The 19,846-nt window shown below is 39.7% G+C and overlaps 1 protein-coding gene across 1 annotated transcript in view; it reads left to right on the top strand.

The window, feature by feature from the left end:
• The window catches only part of LOC306764706 (multiple C2 and transmembrane domain-containing protein 1-like), a 144,324-nt gene that overhangs the window by 65,513 nt on the left and 58,965 nt on the right, over window positions 1–19,846 (top strand). The window contains exons 3-9 of the mRNA XM_079251921.1: window positions 1,944–2,086; window positions 3,804–3,883; window positions 5,692–5,803; window positions 7,250–7,288; window positions 10,175–10,339; window positions 10,888–11,018; window positions 11,714–11,900. Of these exons, the coding sequence (XP_079108047.1) occupies window positions 1,944–2,086; window positions 3,804–3,883; window positions 5,692–5,803; window positions 7,250–7,288; window positions 10,175–10,339; window positions 10,888–11,018; window positions 11,714–11,900 (857 nt within the window). The remainder of the gene's footprint in view (window positions 1–1,943; window positions 2,087–3,803; window positions 3,884–5,691; window positions 5,804–7,249; window positions 7,289–10,174; window positions 10,340–10,887; window positions 11,019–11,713; window positions 11,901–19,846) is intronic.

Here is a 19,846-nt window from a genome sequence, read left to right as displayed (position 1 = left end):
TCTGGGAGGTACTTCTCATCATCTGTACAGCTCAATTGGAATTTATTAATCTGGCTTAGTAGGATGTGTCCTAAATCTTTCTCAAGGGCTTTCATAATTTGTAACGCTTCATTTAAGCAAGGAGGGGAAACAGCCCTTGCAACTGTCTCTTCAACAAGGAAAAATAATTTTTAAAAAAAACTTTGGAACAAGAAATAGAGGACGGATTCCTTATTCACTCAGCAGACATGCAATAGATTTTGTGTACAGAACAGATAAACTTTGAATATGCACTGTGACACACTGGGAGAGAGGTTTTATATCAATTCACTGGATGTGTTATCACCAGAGACCCTGTACCCTCTTCACCCCATCTCCTCTTAAAATTTTCATCCTTTGTGTTACATAATCCTGCTGACACTCATTGACAAACATTGATTTATATTAAAAAGCAAGAAAATACCTTCCCTCCCAGTGGCTGAAGTTAAATTAATGAAAAATTTAAGGTGTGTATTGACTGTGCACTACACCTTTATAGTGACTAATCAAGTTCATTTTAGGAGAAAATGTTTATATGCTTATGTGCCCTAAATTTACATCAACATAAATTATATGTTGAGATGCAGATGGTACTGTTTTATGCTTTGAAGTTTTGGGGCAGTAACAGTAACTAAACATTGACATTACATTTGTAATCGATCCTTTTGGTTTGTGTCTATTTTACTAATGAGTGTCCTACCTAGTATAGCTCTCTATTTTAAAACATTTCTTTTTCGTTTTTTTTTTTAAAATGGCAGATAAAAAGCATGGCTTGTAATCTCTAAATCTGCTGAACAGAATGTTATTGATTCACCATTTTATATTAAAGCAGTTGTCTCTGGTTTGTCTTGAGAATGAACCTTGAGGAGTATAAAATTCAAACTTAGGAGAAATATAATAGACAGATGTAAAACTTATTTTAAGACCCATTTTTAATACTTTGCCTTTAACCCAGTGTGAGTCTGCTTCTGATTAGTGTGCTTTAATTATGGTTTTATTGGTTTTATTTACTATTTATTTAATTTGTGTTATTTTATTTTTTATTCCATGTATGATTTATTGTTTTATTGTGTTATTTATTTATTACTTTATTGTTTTACTCTCTGGTTGTTTTGGCTGATGTACAGCACTTCGTCCCAACTTTGGTTGCTTTAAAGTGCTTTGTAAATAAAGTTGAGCTGAGTTGAGTTAAAGTACAGCATTTTCCTTTTTTTGGTCATAAGAATAAATAATGGGTTTACAGAGAAATTAAATTTGTAGTTTTTGTTTGTTTATGTATCTAAATACATACAAGTGAATGTGTGTTGTACATATGTAGGATAAGTGAATATTTGTACATTGACTTGCTGTGTATCTTAAGTATTTGAGCAAAATCTTAGATGAATGCTGCCATCTAGTGGTGGAAAATAAGTACTGTCTACTACAATATTTCAACAGGCAATAATCACATGGCTACAAAAGAACATGAATCACATGACTTGAGTTGAGTCTTCAAAGTGTTGTGTTTAACAGTTTTTCTTTTTGTGCTTAAAAATCATTGATATGTGTAAATCGAAATTTCATGCAATACTCATTCTTGTCGGAGTAGCCAACTCCGGTCCTCATGAACTCATGCAAGTGTTGAGTTTCCCTGCTGCAACACACCTGATGCAAATCAATGGAAATTTAGCAAACTTGTGCAGAGTTTAATGAGAAACTTCACAAATCAAGTCTGATGTGTGTCGGGTGTGTTACAGCAGGGAAACTGACAACACTTGTTGGACTGTAGCGCTCCAGGACCAGAGTTGGACCTGCATTACAGAGTAGTCTACTACATCAGGATAACCTTATTTTATTCTTTGGCCTTTTAGTTGTTAAGAGCATATACTGTCATTTAGTAACTTATCTCTCTTATTTTTTTTTATTTTTGTATCCTTTGCCCATAGGGACCAGTGACCCATATGTGAAGTTTAAAATCGGAGGGAAGGAGGTGTTCAGAAGTAAGACCATCCATAAAAATCTCAACCCAGTGTGGGATGAAAGAGTGAGCCTTCTGGTGGAAACCCTGAGGGACCCACTATATGTCAAGGTACATCAGTTTCTGACCTTTAGATATAATCTTGGTTTAATCCACACTGGACGATAAAAAGTAAAACTATACTTGCTTTAACAAAATGAAATGAAATAAAAATGATAGTGCCCCATTAAATTATTTACTTGACAAAATCTATGCCAAAATGCAGAAGTGGTTAGCAACAACCCAAGTTTCCATGTGTGAATACCTCTGTAAAAGCAGCTGTTCTGGGGCATTTGGGCGTATTTTTAGGAACACCATAGAGGAAAGGCATTAATTACCTTAAACAGGCAGTCGTTGGTGGCTACTAAATCATGAAGGGGTTTAAGGCTGTTTCCACATAATCGGAAGTAGTAATGAGGAGGTGAAACTTCAAAGATTCAAAGCTCCAAGGATTCAGTCTAGCTAAAAACACTGATATTTCAGCTGAAAACTAAGCAAATGCTGAGAGCAAATCTGAAGCACTTGGTTTTTATTACATCTCCACAAGAAAACTTCAGAAAAAAGCTTGGTCTTTCCACTCTGGAGAGGTTGAAGTCATTTATACTAAAAAAAAAAAAAAAAAAAAAATTAAATAAAAAAAATGATCATTATACATTGAAATCAATGATATGATTGTTGTTACATACAGACACACTGAGCCAGAAGTACAGTAATATACAGACACAGTCACCCACACTGTAAAAGAATTTTGCAAATTAAGTCAAAGAATAAATATAATATTTAAAAAAAAAAAAAAAAATCTAATGTTTTGGTTTAGGGTCATTTAGAAAGTTCTCTAAAAATACTGGGATTAAAGTCTATAGACCATTATGCACATTTTTCATGTATTTTTCACAAACTAAATGTGTGGCTTCTTCTTCATCGAGCACAAGTCTGTTAATTACCTGCTGATGTGAGTCAGCAGGAAAATCCCAACACTTGGCCACGCTAATCTCTTCAATGCTGTTTTATCTCATATAGCATGTCTTCTCACTTAATATTCTGATTTGTATACATGCACACACACACACGCACATTAATTCCTGTCAACTATCCCTCATTGACTGGGAAACTCCCATTTTTTTACCCTTCTTTCCTGCATTGTTATATTCCTGTAAATCTCCTGATTATGATACAGGAAGAAAATAAACGGATATGAGGAGACAAACCCCCTCCCCCCTGCGAAGAATAAACATGCAGCAACTATATAACTTGAATCCTCCCCCTCCTTGGGGTTTTCTCCAGGAGCTGCTATATTGAGCCAGTGTTACTTACTGTTTGAGTGTTAAGCTGACCACAACACCACTAACTCTGTTGAGGACGTCATTAACCCTCGACAGATACAACAGATTGTCCCGATTATCTATTTTTGTGTGTTATTCTAACATTGTCCGAAAAGAGCATTTCTCAATCCTGGTCCTCAGGGACCACTGCCGTGCATGTTTTAGTTCCTTCCAACTCCAGCACTACTGATTCAGATTAATTAAATCGTTCATCAAGTACATTGTAAGTCAGGTGTGTTAGCTGTTAAGTAGGCCTACCTCTAAAGACATGCAGGACGGGTGATCCCTGAGGGACAGGATTGGGAAACACTGCTCTAAAATAATAATCTGTCCTAAAATGTTAAGAACATTTTTTTATTTTTAACTTTATACTTTTCAGCTAATCTGTTTGTCATGAAGATATTAAAAAGATCACATACATGAGCAGCACAGTCTGTTGACTGTTTCTGTGTATTGTCTTTTTTTAGGTCTTTGACTATGACTTTGGACTTCAGGATGATTTCATGGGCTCGGCATATCTCTATCTGGAGTCACTGGAACACCAAAGGTTTCTATGGTCACTTTCTATCAATAGTTTTTTTCCACCAACACATTATAGGTTCTTGGTCTCTCTGTTTCCCCTCAACTAAAGATCACAAGTGCTGAATTGTTGACCACATTCCCCTGATGACTGACATGTTTATAAAATCTAAATTGCCAAGACTAAACAATAAGACTAAACAACCACTCTTAAATCACCCTTTAACCACGTTTTCTTTTCATAACGTCATCTTGATCAAATATGGTCTGTGGCTTCCCTCTAGTGGCAGACTTTGGTCATTTTCTTAAAGACCACATAAAGCCCAACAGTTCAATGATGTAATGTGCAATTTAAAAAATCACAAGTCAATCAGTTGTCTAGTTGTAAGTCTGTGTTGTGCAAATAAAAACAAATAAATCCAATTTCTTAAGAAGACTTTAGTTTTAAATGTTGCTCCTTTTAACTAGAGGTTTGATGGGGAGAGTTTGGCAACACACATGTATATGTTTGCTTTATGTCAACCACTACAAGCCCTCCAGAGCCCTCAGGTCCTCTGATTTGTGACTTTTACAAGTTACAAACATTTATACAAAGTATCACAGTGAGTCTTCTTTTTGTTTTTGTGCTCCACATTTGTGGAACAATATGCCTGAGGTCAGCTGACAGTGTTGAAGTTTTTAATGCCAGGCTCAAGCCAGGCTATCTCTTTACCCTGTATTTTACTTGAACGTGTTTCTTCATGAAATCTATATGATGAAAGTCCCTTACCCTTTTTGTTTTATGTTATTACCTATCCGTGTTTTACTTGTTTAATTATATACTTGCTGCTTATTTAAAACACAACATTTTTAGTTAGCTATTCTGGTTTTATTGTTTTGCTTTATAAACTCTTTTACATTTACCTTTTGAATTATTGTTCTTATCTATTTTCATTTATTTGTTTGAAGTTCATTTGATCTTTTTTACTCATTCAATATTTTCAACTCAAGTGTTTTCCAATGATTTCCTCATTGGGATCCTCCACACCGGGGGCTATGTCTGCTTGAAGAGCTGCTGCTGCGGTGACCACACATGTCTGGTTGTTGGGTTCCAGCACTGCAGCCTAAGGGTTGTGATGTGGGACCCCACCGGCCGTGACTGGGGTGGTTCCTTCGGTGACGGCCTCAGTGATCATGGACAGGGTGGCACTTGGTGTGGACGGATCCTCAAGATTTTGCTTCCTCACAGTCGAATCAAGCCTGTTATGTGGGACTGGAGTTTGTATATGTAAAATGGGATATGTAGGTGGATGGGATGGGGGGCCTTGTTGTGTACTCATATTGTTCCACAACAGAGTAGGATAATCACTGGGGTAACTTAAACGCAGGTGATTTTTGCTTCAATAAATAATTGCTTGTTGATTAAAGTGAAGGGCAAAGCCTTGGAATACTGGAATATAGAAAGTACTGAGTCATTATAATTATAACTGGTTAACTCAGTGCTTTTTCTAATATAATAAGTAAAACTTTTCTTTAAAAAAATGCACACTTATGTACACCTACACCTGAAAAAGAATTTGCTTTAAACAACTTCCTCCCGTACTTTCTCAAGTTGGTTTTTTTTTTTGCTAAAAAGTACTTCTATCTCATGCCATGAATGGTAAATGTAAAGAAAAAAAAAACTGTGTAGCTTTATTGTTAGTATGAAGGTGGATCATAACTGTATTTGTTTTTTCTACCAGAATTGAGAATTTATTACATAAATGTTGTGGCGTGTGCATATGAAAGTACAATATTCAAGCGGTTACTTTCAGTATAGGTTTTTATGTGATTATGGCTGATTATGCATCTCTGTAGGACCCTGGATGTGACGCTGGACCTAAAAGACCCACAGTACCCAGAACATGACCTGGGCAGCCTGGAATTAGCTGTCACTCTGTCACCGAAAGAAGGAGACATGAGGGATACTGTAAGAAATCTATAATAAGTGTCTTTTTACTTTTATTTTCCCATGGACAGTAAATATCCTTATTATTGTTTCGAATAAATTTTTCCTTGTTTTATCAACACTGCTGTTTACCACCATCTTATTAGTAATACACAAAATCAACCAGTGTACTATAACAGGTTAAAAAAAAATTATTGAAAATATTCAGCAACAGTGTTATTAGGTGGCATATAGAGTTCCCATATTACAGATAAACAGGCCAGTCATCCTAAACTGGAATGTGCTGCCTTCATTGAACCTTACTTATTGGAAACTTTACAACTCAGCAAATACATCTGCATAAACACAAGTGTAATTAATATGTTGTGTAGAAAAGTTGCATGTTCAAAGAGTACTGGATTCACTTTCCTAATTATGTTGGCTCATGCCTCTGTGGACATGCTCAGTGTTTCAAAGTTGCATTTATTTCTGTTCCATTATTTGTTTGGCTAATTGGACCCCTGCATGCTCTGTTCAGAACAAGGCAAAGTCAAGAGGGAAATATTTTATTCCTTTTGATCTGACGTCTTAATTTTGCTGCTTATGCAGTGTTGTAGTTCAGAGAGTCCACAGTTTGACAGAACAAATAAACTCTATTTAGGTTAAGCATCCTTTTGGATTTCTCCTACTGTGAATAGAATGAGTACAAGGTTATATCACTGGATTACCTCTGTTGCCATCTACTGGTGTGGAAGGATAAAACGTGTAGATCTTTTTTTCTTTTTTCAAACCCAAGGTTTTTTTCTTTTTTTCTGTTGACCTGTTTCAAAACAGCTAGGGCCACTTCAATTAATTTGGTACATTTAAAAAAGAAAAAGAAAGAATTATATGCATTTAAAAAACAATACTTATGAAAAATAAATGTGCCCAAAGATTGCAGCAAAACCATTAACCAAATTGTCAGCAATTGTAAGGAAGTTCTCGGTCTTCTGCTTTGAAAGTACAAGCATAGTACAAGTATGTAGTTGTTTGTGTAGACAGAGATGTAAAATGTTTAACTATTGCTCATCTTTCATAACTTGAACCCTACAAACAATTAATACCAACTCGTCCAAATAATAAAAAAGCTATAAAGATTAGTACCATGTAAATATGGATCATTGGGGGAAAATAAAGGGTACGAATTATTAAAATGATGAACATTCTTTAAGGAAGGCATAAACTATTTATTTGTGTGTGTGTGCGTCTGTGCATGTGTGTATTTTATAAATAACTACTTTGTAACACTTTATGACAAATAACAATGACTCTGCTTGCTTAACTTGCACGATGATGAATTCCCACTTTCCTCATTAACAAACCCTGCAGATCCACCAGGACAGAGCTATTTTCTAAACCACATACACTCTATACATTTTCCCTTCTGGGCCTTCAGCTCTATGGGGAGACAGATGGGAGCGCTCTGTAACCGCTTTGTCTCATTTACAGACCATGCTTTTGAGAAGGAACTGGAAACGATCTAGTAAGGTAAACTATAACAGCATGTGACTCCCCAAATTTTCGACTGTACTGTAATTCCACTACCGACTGCACTGCACCTCACCTATCCTTCCTCACTGGTGTCCTGGTACATGGATGGAGTCTCCTTGGCCCTATCCCTTCCTCCCTTCTTTTCTTCCTTCCACAGTGGTTAAAACATTTTTTTTTCTTTTGTTCTCATCATCACAAGCTTATTTTCCACAAGCTGCAATATACTACCTGCTATTTGTACCACTAGAAGGCATGTAAATTTATTGTTTGAACCACTGGTGCAACAAACAGTTATTTGTGTTAACAGGTGGGAGAGCATGTCATAAGTAAATGTACATCATGGGTGGAAGCAGTGCATTGTTATTACCTTTCTCACTATGAGTTTTGTGTATGTACTGCACTTTTTGCATCATGTTTAGACTCATGCTTTGATTTTAGTTGAGAAGATCCGTTCTTATAATCGATTTTTATGTTATTGCACAAAAACATAGATGAAAAAAACTAACATCATTTACAGTTAAATCAGTCTTTTATATAAGCAATGGGGCTTTAATGTATATTTTCGTTCTAGTTGAAAGAATATGCAGTACGTCTGCTTAAAGTACAACTTATTTGTGGCATTTCTTGATCTGCAAAGTGTATTGCAGCAGCTTTGTGAGAAAATAAAGCAACTGATTTGCATATAGGGGTTTTAAAGAATCCTGTTCAGCAAAATAGCTGTGAAATACAAACATTTTTGACTGGTTGACTGATTATTGGACATTCTTGGACCCCTGTACATGTATTTTGAACAATGATTTTTACATTATTTTTAGTTCTCCACCTTGCCATAAGTAACAGTGCTGTCCTTTGATTTGATTCTTTTTGAGTCTTGATGGCTGTCAAATGCGACTGGAAGCATGCTGATTAAGATTCTGCTTCTTATTTGCTCATGCATGAAGCACCTTCTTTCATTTTTTTTTCCAGCCAGCTATCGCAATTTTATCGTCCAGGGCAATTTTGTGTACAAAATTGGAAATGCTTCAGTTGCTCATGTTTCACCTTCTTGTCACTAAGAAGGCTCCATTTCAAATCTGTTTCAGGTGATCTTCTAACATTTACCTCGAAGCACTGAATGCCTCTATAACTAACATGATTGCCATCAACAACTACATTTGAAGCATGCCTGGTTGGAGATGGGCACACATCCTGTTGTATCTCGCTTCCCCAAACCAAGCTTTTGAAGCCTCCAAACTGGGCCACCCCACCTGTGACTGGGGAATTAACTGAAACGCTAACAAGTTACTGTGCTTTCCTACCATTAAAAAAAGGCACTGCTCCTGAGAGCCTCCCTTTCTCTGTGCTGGACTGCATACAGTTTATTTTTACAGAACTACTTTTTTTAATGAGTGTTGTGCACATTATAGAAAATGCAAACTTTTCATGGAGCAACTTGCAATAATAATTAGGAACCAGAGTGTGTCAAATCAAGGTTTCTATGACCCCTCTACTTGGAAAAAATTTAATTTTAGCACCTTAGATATTGCAAGCAAAAGCTAATGTGTGTGTGTGCAAAGCAGTATTAAACATTACACTGTATTTTGCAATTTGTTTTTTTTTTATAAAACTTTAAACCTGGATATTGTACATGATCTCTCTTCTGCTGTGCCCTGTTTGCTGGATATGAATTCCCAATACAAATAGAATTTTTTTTTAACTAAATGTATGTAGTAATGATAACAAGGGGAAAGGTATTGCGCTCGTGTAGGACGTGACCTCCTGCCATTAGCATACAGAGGCAAGTGAACAGGCAAAATGAAAGATGTGGGGGCTGTATGGGAGGTTGACTTTATTGCAGGGAGCTATTCACATTGTTTAATGTCTGGAGAATGGAAATTAAGAGGCTGCGTCTCTAGATCAAAGGCCTGCACTTGCGAGGCAGAGTTTGTTCAGAGTTTAATGAAATTCACCCTCAAAACAAAAGCTATGCTAATAAACTCTGCTTAACGAGGAAGGAGGAGAGAGAGAAGCAGAGAAAGTGAAGAATTGAGGGAGGATGTGTATATATTTGATAAATAAATACCCTGCTCTTTGTTTTATGGAGGGATACTGACATGATTCAGAAAGGGGTTAAACAGGCCTTTAAGTGCTGAAAAAAATTTGATGAGTAAGAAACCAGATGAAGAGAATGGGGAAATGATCAATCCGAATTTGCGTTGATGTCAACCTACAGTAGTCAGATGGAATAGAAAATGTGCAGAGGTCTTGCAGGATCTCAAGTAGCTTACTGAATCCAAGTAGACTGCTTACAAATCTTCTCCACTTATTTTCTCATAATCAAAGTTGCACAAAGAACACACTAATGTAACAACATATGCATTCCTGCCCAGTCTATAAGCAGTTTGATACACATTTCAGTACACTAAACATCGATAGTAAGTTACATGTTTGATATTTACAGTCTGAGAACATATGTTCCATAACAGCAGTGGAAAAACTTGTGTTTTTACGAAAAAACAAAACAAAAAACAAAATGAAAAGATAGAAGCCTTGTTCTGACCTCAAAGGCTGTTTTTTTTTTTTTTTTGCCACTTTTAGTTATATCCTGGCAGGGTAACTCAGCAGTGAATTGTGTTGAATTATTTTTTGTGTGTTAAAGTGTTATTGTGTGCGTGTTTTGCCTGCTTTTGTGCCACTTCAAACCATTTGATATTGTTGTTTGTTTACAAAAGTGTAAACAATCCAAAATGTATGTTTTGGGGTTGAATAATGCATACCATTATGCGTGATAGTTCTTGCACGTGTTTACATCCACGCATTTGTGCAAATGATTCATCAAATGCATGTGTCTCCGTGTGTGCTTTTGTGTGCGTGTCTCTGTGCGTGTTTGTGTGCTTGATGCAGTGTCAGAGTATGCGTCTTTCAGATGTGCACAGAAAAGCCCAGCTATGGCGAGGTATAGTTAGCATCAGTCTGATAGAAGGTCGCAGCCTGCAGCCAATGGATGCCAATGGACTCAGTGACCCTTATGTCAAATTCCGAATGGGCCACCAAAAGTACAAGAGCAAGGTAAAGACACTGCTACTCAATACATCATTTCATTTGACTGCTACAAGTATGCAAAATTGATTCACGCTTTGTTTCTCTCTTTCGGACAAAAAGAAAGGTTGCTGTAGTGTCCAGATTAATCCTATATTTAATTCTATAAAATCTATATTCAGTTCAACTAGTGATTTTTTTTTTTTGTTATAGAGCTTATTTCAGTAAAACAAATACATTACATGCTTATTTAAGCTCTAGTAAACCAAAACAATAAAATAAAACTTTCCAACAATTTTTTGCAGATGGACAGATTTCCTCATCCAGTGTTTTTATTGTTGTAATTAGTCTCAAATGTATTGCTTTCTTCTAACTGCTACTCATTCATTAGTGTACTTGTTTGACTATACAAATAGCAAGAACACGTCCCCTTCCTCTGCACGTTTTTACAGAAAGTCTTTTTCATTCAAAGGACTTAAATCTTTCTACTTAAAATGTATGTTTGTATGCACCCTGGCTTAAAGTTGATGGTATGAGTCTTGGATAAACCATTTATGTCCTTTTTTTGATTCATTCAGACAATTCCCAAAACGCTGAATCCCCAGTGGAGAGAACAGTTTGATTTCCACCTCTATGATGAGCAGGGAGGCTTTGTGGACATTACAGTCTGGGACAAAGATGCTGGCAAGAAGGATGACTTCATGGGAAGGTTAATTCCAACGTGTCTTTTATCTCTGGTGCTGCTTCAAAGGTTTACACATAAAAGTAACTTTTAGTGTTAAGAATGTGTAGGTCATATAAAATCTTCGATGCTAAAGGACTGGCATGGCACCATTTTATCATTTCAGTCCAAAGTGGTAATATTTGGACATTTACTGGTCTACCATTTTATTTAACCTACCATTCAGCACAGACTTTTCGATGCAGAACAATGATATGAATTCATACCCCCTTAAATCTTTGCTTTGAACTTGTTGGCCCAAGTACAGTCATTTTCCTTGGCCTACGTTGATTTTATCTGTAGATGCATTAAGGGCGAGCCAGAAAATCAATTCATTCAAGTGACAATACTCGCAAGTGCCTTCTAAAAGGTATTAATTGTCATTTTTGCCAAAGTAGTCTTAAGTTGTTTATACCCTACACATTGTTTGCTATTTGCTCTTTGTTTGCTATTTTTAGACTGTTGCACCAGTACAGCATGCAATTATACAGGTTCTTGATAAGCTCCAAACACAGAGACAAACATGTTTTACTTCATGTCGCTTTTCTTCGTTGCTTTGCGCTGATTTTCTGTGTTTCAGGATAACCAGCTTCTCTCCTCAAAATGTTGAGCATCTTTTTTTTTTTTTTTTTTTTTTTTTTTTTTACATTGTTTTGTTTCAGTTTGTTTATGCTTTGTTTCAGGTGTACTATCGACCTGTCGCTTCTCAGTAAAGAACACACACACAAGTTGGACCTGCCGTTGGAGGAAGGTGAAGGTGTTCTGGTACTCCTGGTCACACTCACTGCTTCTGCTGCTGTTTCAATCTCAGACCTGTCCGTCAACATGCTGGATGATCCGCATGAGAGGCACCAGATCATGCAGAGATATGTGAGTTGGATTTTACTGTAAGAATGGTCATATGTGTCTGAGCTTGGGATTAGAGTTGTGTTTAATTCTTTTTCTTTTTTTTTATTATTCTCCCTTTCACTCAGTGTTAAAATTTCATATTGCTGTGTGACCACATTGTTGATATGATCATTTCTATCTTGGATAAATAACTCTCCGATGTGTGTTCACATAGCCGAGTTAGAGACAAGACAAAAACACTGACAGACTAATGTTCCTATTTACAGTCTTCTTGCACAATAGATTTCACAATTTTTTTCAGTCTAGATGAATACGCATCAGGAAGAGCCTAATATTATAAAATGTGGAGAACAAAGGTACTAGAAATGCAAAACAGAGAAAGGAAATACTTGCAGCATTTCAGGGGCCAGGCCCCTGTAATGCAGATTTATCTGGGTTGACTGTTTGGGAAGGATGCAGGGTTGCAGTGCGAGTTTATTTGTGTTACAGGTATTTCTGTGTGTTGTGTTATTTTTGTCCAAATGATCTTGTTAGCCTGTTAGCATTAAGTGCTGAAAAATGGTATTGGAAAGAAAGAAAAAGGCAGGGAGAAAGAGCCCTATGACCCCATCTGCTCCAGAGGCCCTTTGCTCAGCACAATGGTTTCAAGTCTTTGTCTTACCCTAGTTAACCCTTCACTCCCTGTCATTCTCAATCCTTCCAACAGAAATGGTCAGCTGACACACCAATAGATCCAATTTATTGACACCTCTCATCTCTGTCAATCAGAAATATTTTAACACACGTATGAAGATGTTGGAACAAATGTCCATGAGAACCACTCAGTTATACTCTATCTGCTTTCATACGCGCGTATATATGTGTGTGTGTGTGTCCACGTAGTGTTGATTTAGCTCTGTATTTGGGAGATTATAGGACTTGATCAGATTTCCCTGAAAGGTGCTTCGCTGCTGGTGTGCGTCTGTCCTTTTCAGTGTGTACGTAACCTCCAGAGTCCGAACATCAGTGCCACGACCCACATAACCATGGCGGTGCCTTTTTGGCTAGCCACAGGAGGTCGGCCGCTTTGCTTCGCACTGCATAAACCACTTAGAATCAGAGGGGGGAGCTCTAGGACTGAGACACAGCCATGCTGTGCCTCTCCTGACAGTCACAAAATGAGGGTGGGGAGAATGAGTGCATGAGTGTGTGTTTGAGTGAGTGTGTGTAATAGGGGGCGAGAGGTAAAGGGTGAGGGTTGCACTGGGAAGGGAAAGCGTGTAAAATGAAAAGAAAAAGCTATTTCACCTCTCTCACAACTCACACAGACCCTGTTTTTCTGCTCGGCTGAAGGCGACACTTTTTACTTCCTTCACCTACCTCTTTTCCTGCTTCCTTCTCTCTCCCACACTCCCCATTTCTGCCCTGCACTCCCAGCAATGTTGGTTCTTTGTCAGCCACCACTGTGGCCTTCCTTTTAGATGAAGGGATGGAGATAGAGGATGGAATAAGGTGGGGGGTTGCATTTGGAGGGGCACAGTGAGGTCGTTTCGTAGACTTGAATGGGTCCCTACCTATTAACATATTCCTCTTCCCCAGACTGGCAGTCTTTCATTTATAGAATTTAATAAAGATGCACCTTATCAGAGAGCGCTAGTAGGACCAAGTACCCTCACTAATATATAACAGTGCAGCTCAAAGCCTGCTAATCTGGCCTGCATGTGTGCTTGTGCATGTGTAGGTGTAGATACATGTCTTCCGACTGGTATTATCAGCTTTAATCAGCGGTGCAGCACAGGCCTGCGCAAAGCAAACATTCAGACACACGCGGGCAAAAACAGTAGCTACCTGTGTCAGCCATCTCATAAAATGTCACCCGTCTCGAAAGAAGCAAATGCATACCGTCACCATCAGAGCGAGAGAACAGAAAGAAGCAAGGGAAACAAGTTGATATCCTTCACTTGTCCAACTCTTCAGTTGTGTGACTCACACTCCTCATAATGAAAGCACACACTGATTAGATTGGGTCAGTGTGTGTGGATTGTAAAAACACACTGGAAATCTTTGAGTTGAATTTTTAAGAGGAGTTTCACCATTTTTATTCACACAGTTATTATTGTATGTCCCTGTCAGTTTGGTATACACAAATATGTCATCTTTACCTAAACACCAAACCTCAAGTGGTCACAATGGGGTCACTATGTTGAATTTGGCAGGTATTTTTTCCCCACTTGAATCTCTGGCCATTGATGAAAACTGATGATGGACACCTGAGAGCTGGGATCTGTTGCTAGCACTGAGCTCATTAATTTCTGTCTAATTCTTGCTGCTCTGCATTGTGACGACTTTCTGTGTGAGCCAGTCAGGTTTATGTGTGCCTATCTACGCCTATTGCATTTGAATGCAACTTAAAGCAGAGATGAATGCAACATGGTGTAATGCACTCATTTAGCGATAACTGCATTAGATGTTCTATTGCTCACTGTAACCTTTCCGTCATCCCTAATTACCACTCCCAGAACTAGAGGACAGAGGAAGAGAAGTAAAAAAAGAGAGATTTATGCATTATGATGGCAAAGGAGCACACACACTAATGGCTCTTAATGGGCTCGAGGTGGCCACAAGATGGGTGGATGAGAGAAAGAGGACGAGGTGACCTCTGTTGGAGTGGTGGCACTTCACCACCCACCCTCTTGTGCACACATATACACACCTGCAGTACCTCTCCTACCCACTTCGGTGCACTGCTCTAAGGTGAAGTGAAAGGACACAACCTGGACAGGAAGTGAATTATAGTATGGAGCTGCAATAAAGTGCAGCATGAGCAAAGAGCAGCTTTTTTTTTAGACAATTGTTAGACAGTGATCTTAAGTTGAGTGGGAATCAAAGGGAAAAGTAGTTGCAATTCACTTTGCGCTTGAGCATTCAGCCATTTGATCAAATGTCCCTATGAACTGAAGGGCTGCTGGGCAGATGCTGTGTGTGCGATTTGAAATGTTATGCAGCTGTGATGAAAGGTGACATGCTGCAAAAATGACAGTGAGTCATAAGCCAGGGCTGGTGCTGATTCATTTGTGTGTTTTATGTGTCTTTGGAGGGTGACAGGGACATCACAGTGACAAGCTGTCAGTCACATCCAGGGCAAGGGGTTTGTCTTATGAAAGCCATCTCTCATTTTTGTCCCTTCTCATCTGTTCATCCTTCCTTTTCATTTTCTCCTCATCCTCATCATTCCACCTGCGTGCAGATATGGGTGAGGGGAGAAAAGAGCGGGTGGGTGGGGGTGTTGGTCTTGGCCTCCTTTCATGCGTCTGTCTCTCTACCTATGCCGCCCATTCAAGCATGCGAGGACTCCGGTTCTTTGACTACAGATGGGTTTCTTTATTGATGCACTTAAAACTAGCACAGCTAGCACCACGTTGCATCATAGACCACCGTAGAACTACAAAACAGGCACAAAATAAAACAATGAATTTATGCAGTTCATAAAAATAAAGGAAATAAAGGTTCACATTCATTTCTACTGACCACTTTGCCCGCTTGCAGCTCCGAATGGGAGGGGGTTGGCTTTATAAAACAAAAAAACATTTTCTTGCTGATCAAAACATAACAACAATGTCCGCTATCTAATATCCTCTCGACTGCCGAAAAATGTCGCGTGTAACACGTGAAGAGGGTAAAACAGGAAGTAACAACGATCTACTGGAATGCACTATCAAAATAAAAGTGCGCCCTCTGCTGGACAAATCATGAACAGTAATGCCTCGCTTAGCTGTATTCACAGCACTTACACTCCCACCAATCACGCAAAGTGATTCTTAAAACAATACGAACACGTATTTTTAATAACAAAAAAACAAAAACAAAGAACCACCATGAGTTAACTCCTTTACTCAGCCTCTAGCAATAGCACTGTTTTGTGTATAGCTCTTTCTAAATAAAGTGGCTGAGATCTATGAGTGCCTTTACTATCTGCTGTTGTGTTACTGACCAACAGTTTGACTCTTCTGACCCTATTATCAGCAGCTGGGAAGACTTCTACTACCCTTGCCAACTTCCACTGATTTCTTGGCAAGTCCTCATCTAGCAGCAGGACAATGTCATTTACTTTAGCATTTCTCCTGTCCTTAGTCCATTTCCGTCTTTGCTGCAGATTAAGTAAGTAGTCCTTTTTCCACCTGGTCCAGAACTCATTTGACAGAAACTGAACTCTCTTCCACCTTTTCTGAAGATAGAGATCCTCCTTCACAAACTCTCCAGGTGGGGGCATAATAACTGAAGACTTCATTGTGAGTATGTGATTGGGAGTCAAGGGTTCTGGGCCTGATGGGTCATTGAGATGAACAGCAGTTAAGGGTCTGCTATTCACAATAGCCATCACTTCATATAAGTATGTTCTCAGGGATGAGCTATCTAATCGGCTTGCAGACTGGTCAAGGATAGAGGTGAGGACACTCCTTACAGTGCGGATCTGTCTCTCCCAGACACCACCCATGTGACTGGAAGCAGGAGGGTTCATGACAAAACTGCATCCCAGTTCTTTCGCACGTTCTTCTGTTAGTCCTCTCATCAGTTCTTGAAACTCATTCCGTGCACCAACAAAGTTGGTGCCTTGGTCGCTTTGGAGTTGTCTCACATTGCCTCTTATTGCAATAAAGCAGCGCAATGCGTTCAGGAAGGCGTCAGTAGTGAGGTCATCCAGTACCTCTATGTGAATGGCTCTTGAGCACATACATGTAAATATGAGCCCGTATTTCTTCATCTCCTTCCTTCCTTCTCTGACATAAAATGGTCCAAAACAGTCCACGCCACTGTACGTGAATGGAGGCGTGCTTTCTGTTCTCTCAAGTGGAAGATCAGCCATTTTTTGTTCTTGACTGGACCTTCTTAACTTTCTGCACTTGATGCACTTGAAGATGAGAGATGACACTGCACTGCTACATCCAAGGATCCAGAATCCATTGGCACGTACTTCATTGATTGTCATTCCACGACCCTGATGACACACCTTCTCGTGGTAATGCTTCACTAAGAGATGAGAGACGTGATGCCCTTTTGGGAGAATGGCTGGGTGTCTGACATGCGGATGGAGTGCAGCTTGAGTCAATCTTCCTCCCACCCTCAAGATACCAAGGCTGTCCACAAAGGGGCTCAACTTGTGCAGGTAAGTTGACTTGTTCTGATGGACCTCTTTCTTTTGTTTGAGAGCTTTGATCTCTTCACTGAATGCTTCTCCTTGAACTTCATGGATAATGAATTGTTCAGCTTCTTGTCTTTCTTCAAGTGTGGTAACTTCATTCGATCTTGTATTTAGACCTTTTGCTTCCTTTGCACGACGCTTAAGTCTTGCTATGGCCTTTACTACTCTTTTCCAATCTGAGAACTTCTTTAGGCGATCTGACACCGTTCTCTCCTCCTTTGCTTTGGTTGTAAGAACCTGTGCTCCTTTGAGTTCTGGATCATTGACGATCGCGTTGACCTTAGTCTCATCTTCTTTAGGTAGTTCCTTTTGCCATAAAAAACTGGGTCCAGTAAACCAATTTGAGTCCATGAGCTCTTTGGCAGAAAGCCCGCGAGACGCGTGGTCAGCTGGGTTGTCTTCAGAGGAAACATATCGCCACTGACTTGGTTCTGTACTTGACTTAATCTGCTGGATTCGATTGGCTACAAATACATGAAAACGCCTTGCGTCGTTATTGATATATCCAAGGACGACCTTTGAGTCCGTCCAAAAGTATTCCTTTAGACCTTCCAACTCCATCTCTTGTCTGAGTATTTCACTTGTTCTTGCAGCTACTACCGCAGCCGACAGTTCTAGTCTTGGGATTGTTGTAACTTTCGTAGGTGCAACTCTTGCCTTTCCCATAACAAGTGTGCAGTGTACTTCCTTGGATTTGAAGACAGTTCTGAGGTAAGAACATTCTCCGTAGCCAGATGAACTAGCATCAGAAAAATGGTGGAGTTCATACTGCTGAACTTCCCTAGCTGTTGATGGAGTGTAGCACCGTGGTACTTCCACCGAGGACAGATTATGGAGATCTTGCAGCCAGTCTGCCCAGTGTAGCTTAAGGTTGTCAGGAGGTGGTTCGTCCCAACCTATCTTGTCCTGGCACATCCTTTGTAGGATCCTTTTTCCTGTTAGGATAAAAGGTGCGAGAAATCCAAGAGGATCAAAGACCGAAGCTACAGTCGACAACACTCCTCTCCGAGTGAAAGGATTCTTCTTAATTGTAACTTGGAACTGGAACTTGTCAGAGCTGGTGCACCATTGGACCCCAAGCGCTCGTTCCATCTTGTATTTTCCAAGAGCCATGTCCAGGTCAGTTACTCCTTCGGCACGTTCTTCTCTTGGGATTGAGTCAAGCACTTTCTTGTTGTTACTGATAAATTTGTGTAAGCGGAGTCTTCCAGTCCCACAGAGCTCCCGCGCTTCTTGGACGAGCTGGATTGCTTCAGTTTCACTATCAATGCTTGTCAACCCATCATCGACATAAAAGTTACGTTGAATGAACCTCACTGTTGGCTCACTGAACTTGCCTTCTTCTTTGGCTGCCAGATGTTTGAGACCGAAATTGGCGCATCCTGGCGAAGACGCAGCACCAAATAAGTGGACCTTCATACGATACACTGATGGTGGATCCTCCATCTTGTCTGTGTCCCACCAAAGGAATCGAAGGTAATCCTGGTCTTGTGGTGTGACGTGAAACTGATGAAACATACGCTCCACGTCACACATGATTGCCACCTTTCCCTTTCTAAAACGACACAAGACCCCAACAAGTGTATTTGTGAGGTCTGGTCCAGTCAGCAGATGTTCGTTGAGTGATGTACTGCAAAACTTGGCCGAACAGTCAAACACAACTCTAATCTTTTCAGGTTTTTTGGGGTGATAAACCCCATGGTGAGGAATATACCAGGACCTTTGCCTATCTATTTCTGTCTCTGGCACTCTTTCAGCGTCACCTCGTGCTATTATGTCCTTCATGAAAGTCACATAATCCTTGCAGTATTTCTCATCCCCTTTCAGACGCTTCTTTAGGCATTTTAGTCGATGTTCTGCACATGACCTGTTGTTTGGCAGATTAGGCCTCTCTTTCTTGAAGGGCAATGGCATCTCATAGTGTCCGTCTGGCTTCTGCTTGATGCCCTCCTTCAGCTTGGTGAGGAACTGAAGGTCTTCTTGTGATACTGGAACTTCTTCCTTTGTCCTTTCAGCAAAGTCTGACTCAAACACCTTAATTATGTCTGAGGGAGAGATTATCTCTTTAACTTGGGTTCTGCAGGTGAAGTGGACCTCAGACTTGAGCTCAGCATGAGGCATGATAGTTGGTCTGACTTCCCTTGTGATTACACGGTGGCTCACACCTATTTCATCTTCATAGTCAGTGGCAACACTGCTGTAGCCAATGATGCTCCAACCCAGCGCAGACTTGAGCGCGAAAGGCTGCTCTTCGCCACCATGGATGACATCTCTGGGAGCCAGAGCTTGAGAACAGTTATAGCCGATTAGCAACCCTACTTCGCAGTCAAGTTCTTGGGGCATCTCATCTGCCAGGTGTTCTAAGTGAGGCCAGGACCTTGCCGTTTCACTTGTGGGTATATGGGCTCTGTTTGCTGGTATGTACTCCCTGGTGTAGCTTACTGGAAGCTTGATCTTGGTCTCAGACTTCATACCTCTCACTTGAAGACCTGTCACCCTTTCGCTGGACACGACCTTCGTTCTTGAAGTTATTGTAGATACCTTGAGCTTTACTGGATCTCTCTTAGCATTCAGTGTGTCAGCTATATCCTTTAAGATGAAGGTGGTGTCACTCTGAGTGTCAAGCAAGGCATACACCAACACTTCCTTGTCTGGCTCGTTTGGTGTGGACACATAGACTGGAACAATTGATGAGGTATGAGTGCCACTTTTTTCTCTGACTATTCTGAGAGAGGTAGCCCCATCTGGCTCTTGTGTCCTTTTTGGCTTGAACCCTTTTCCTTTGTCA

This window comes from Telmatherina bonti (genome assembly GCF_933228915.1).
Source record: "Telmatherina bonti genome assembly, chromosome: 13".
NCBI lineage: Eukaryota > Metazoa > Chordata > Actinopteri > Atheriniformes > Telmatherinidae > Telmatherina > Telmatherina bonti.
The sequence above is the reverse complement of the archived record's forward strand: the minus strand, read 5'-3'. Positions and strand labels throughout refer to the sequence as shown.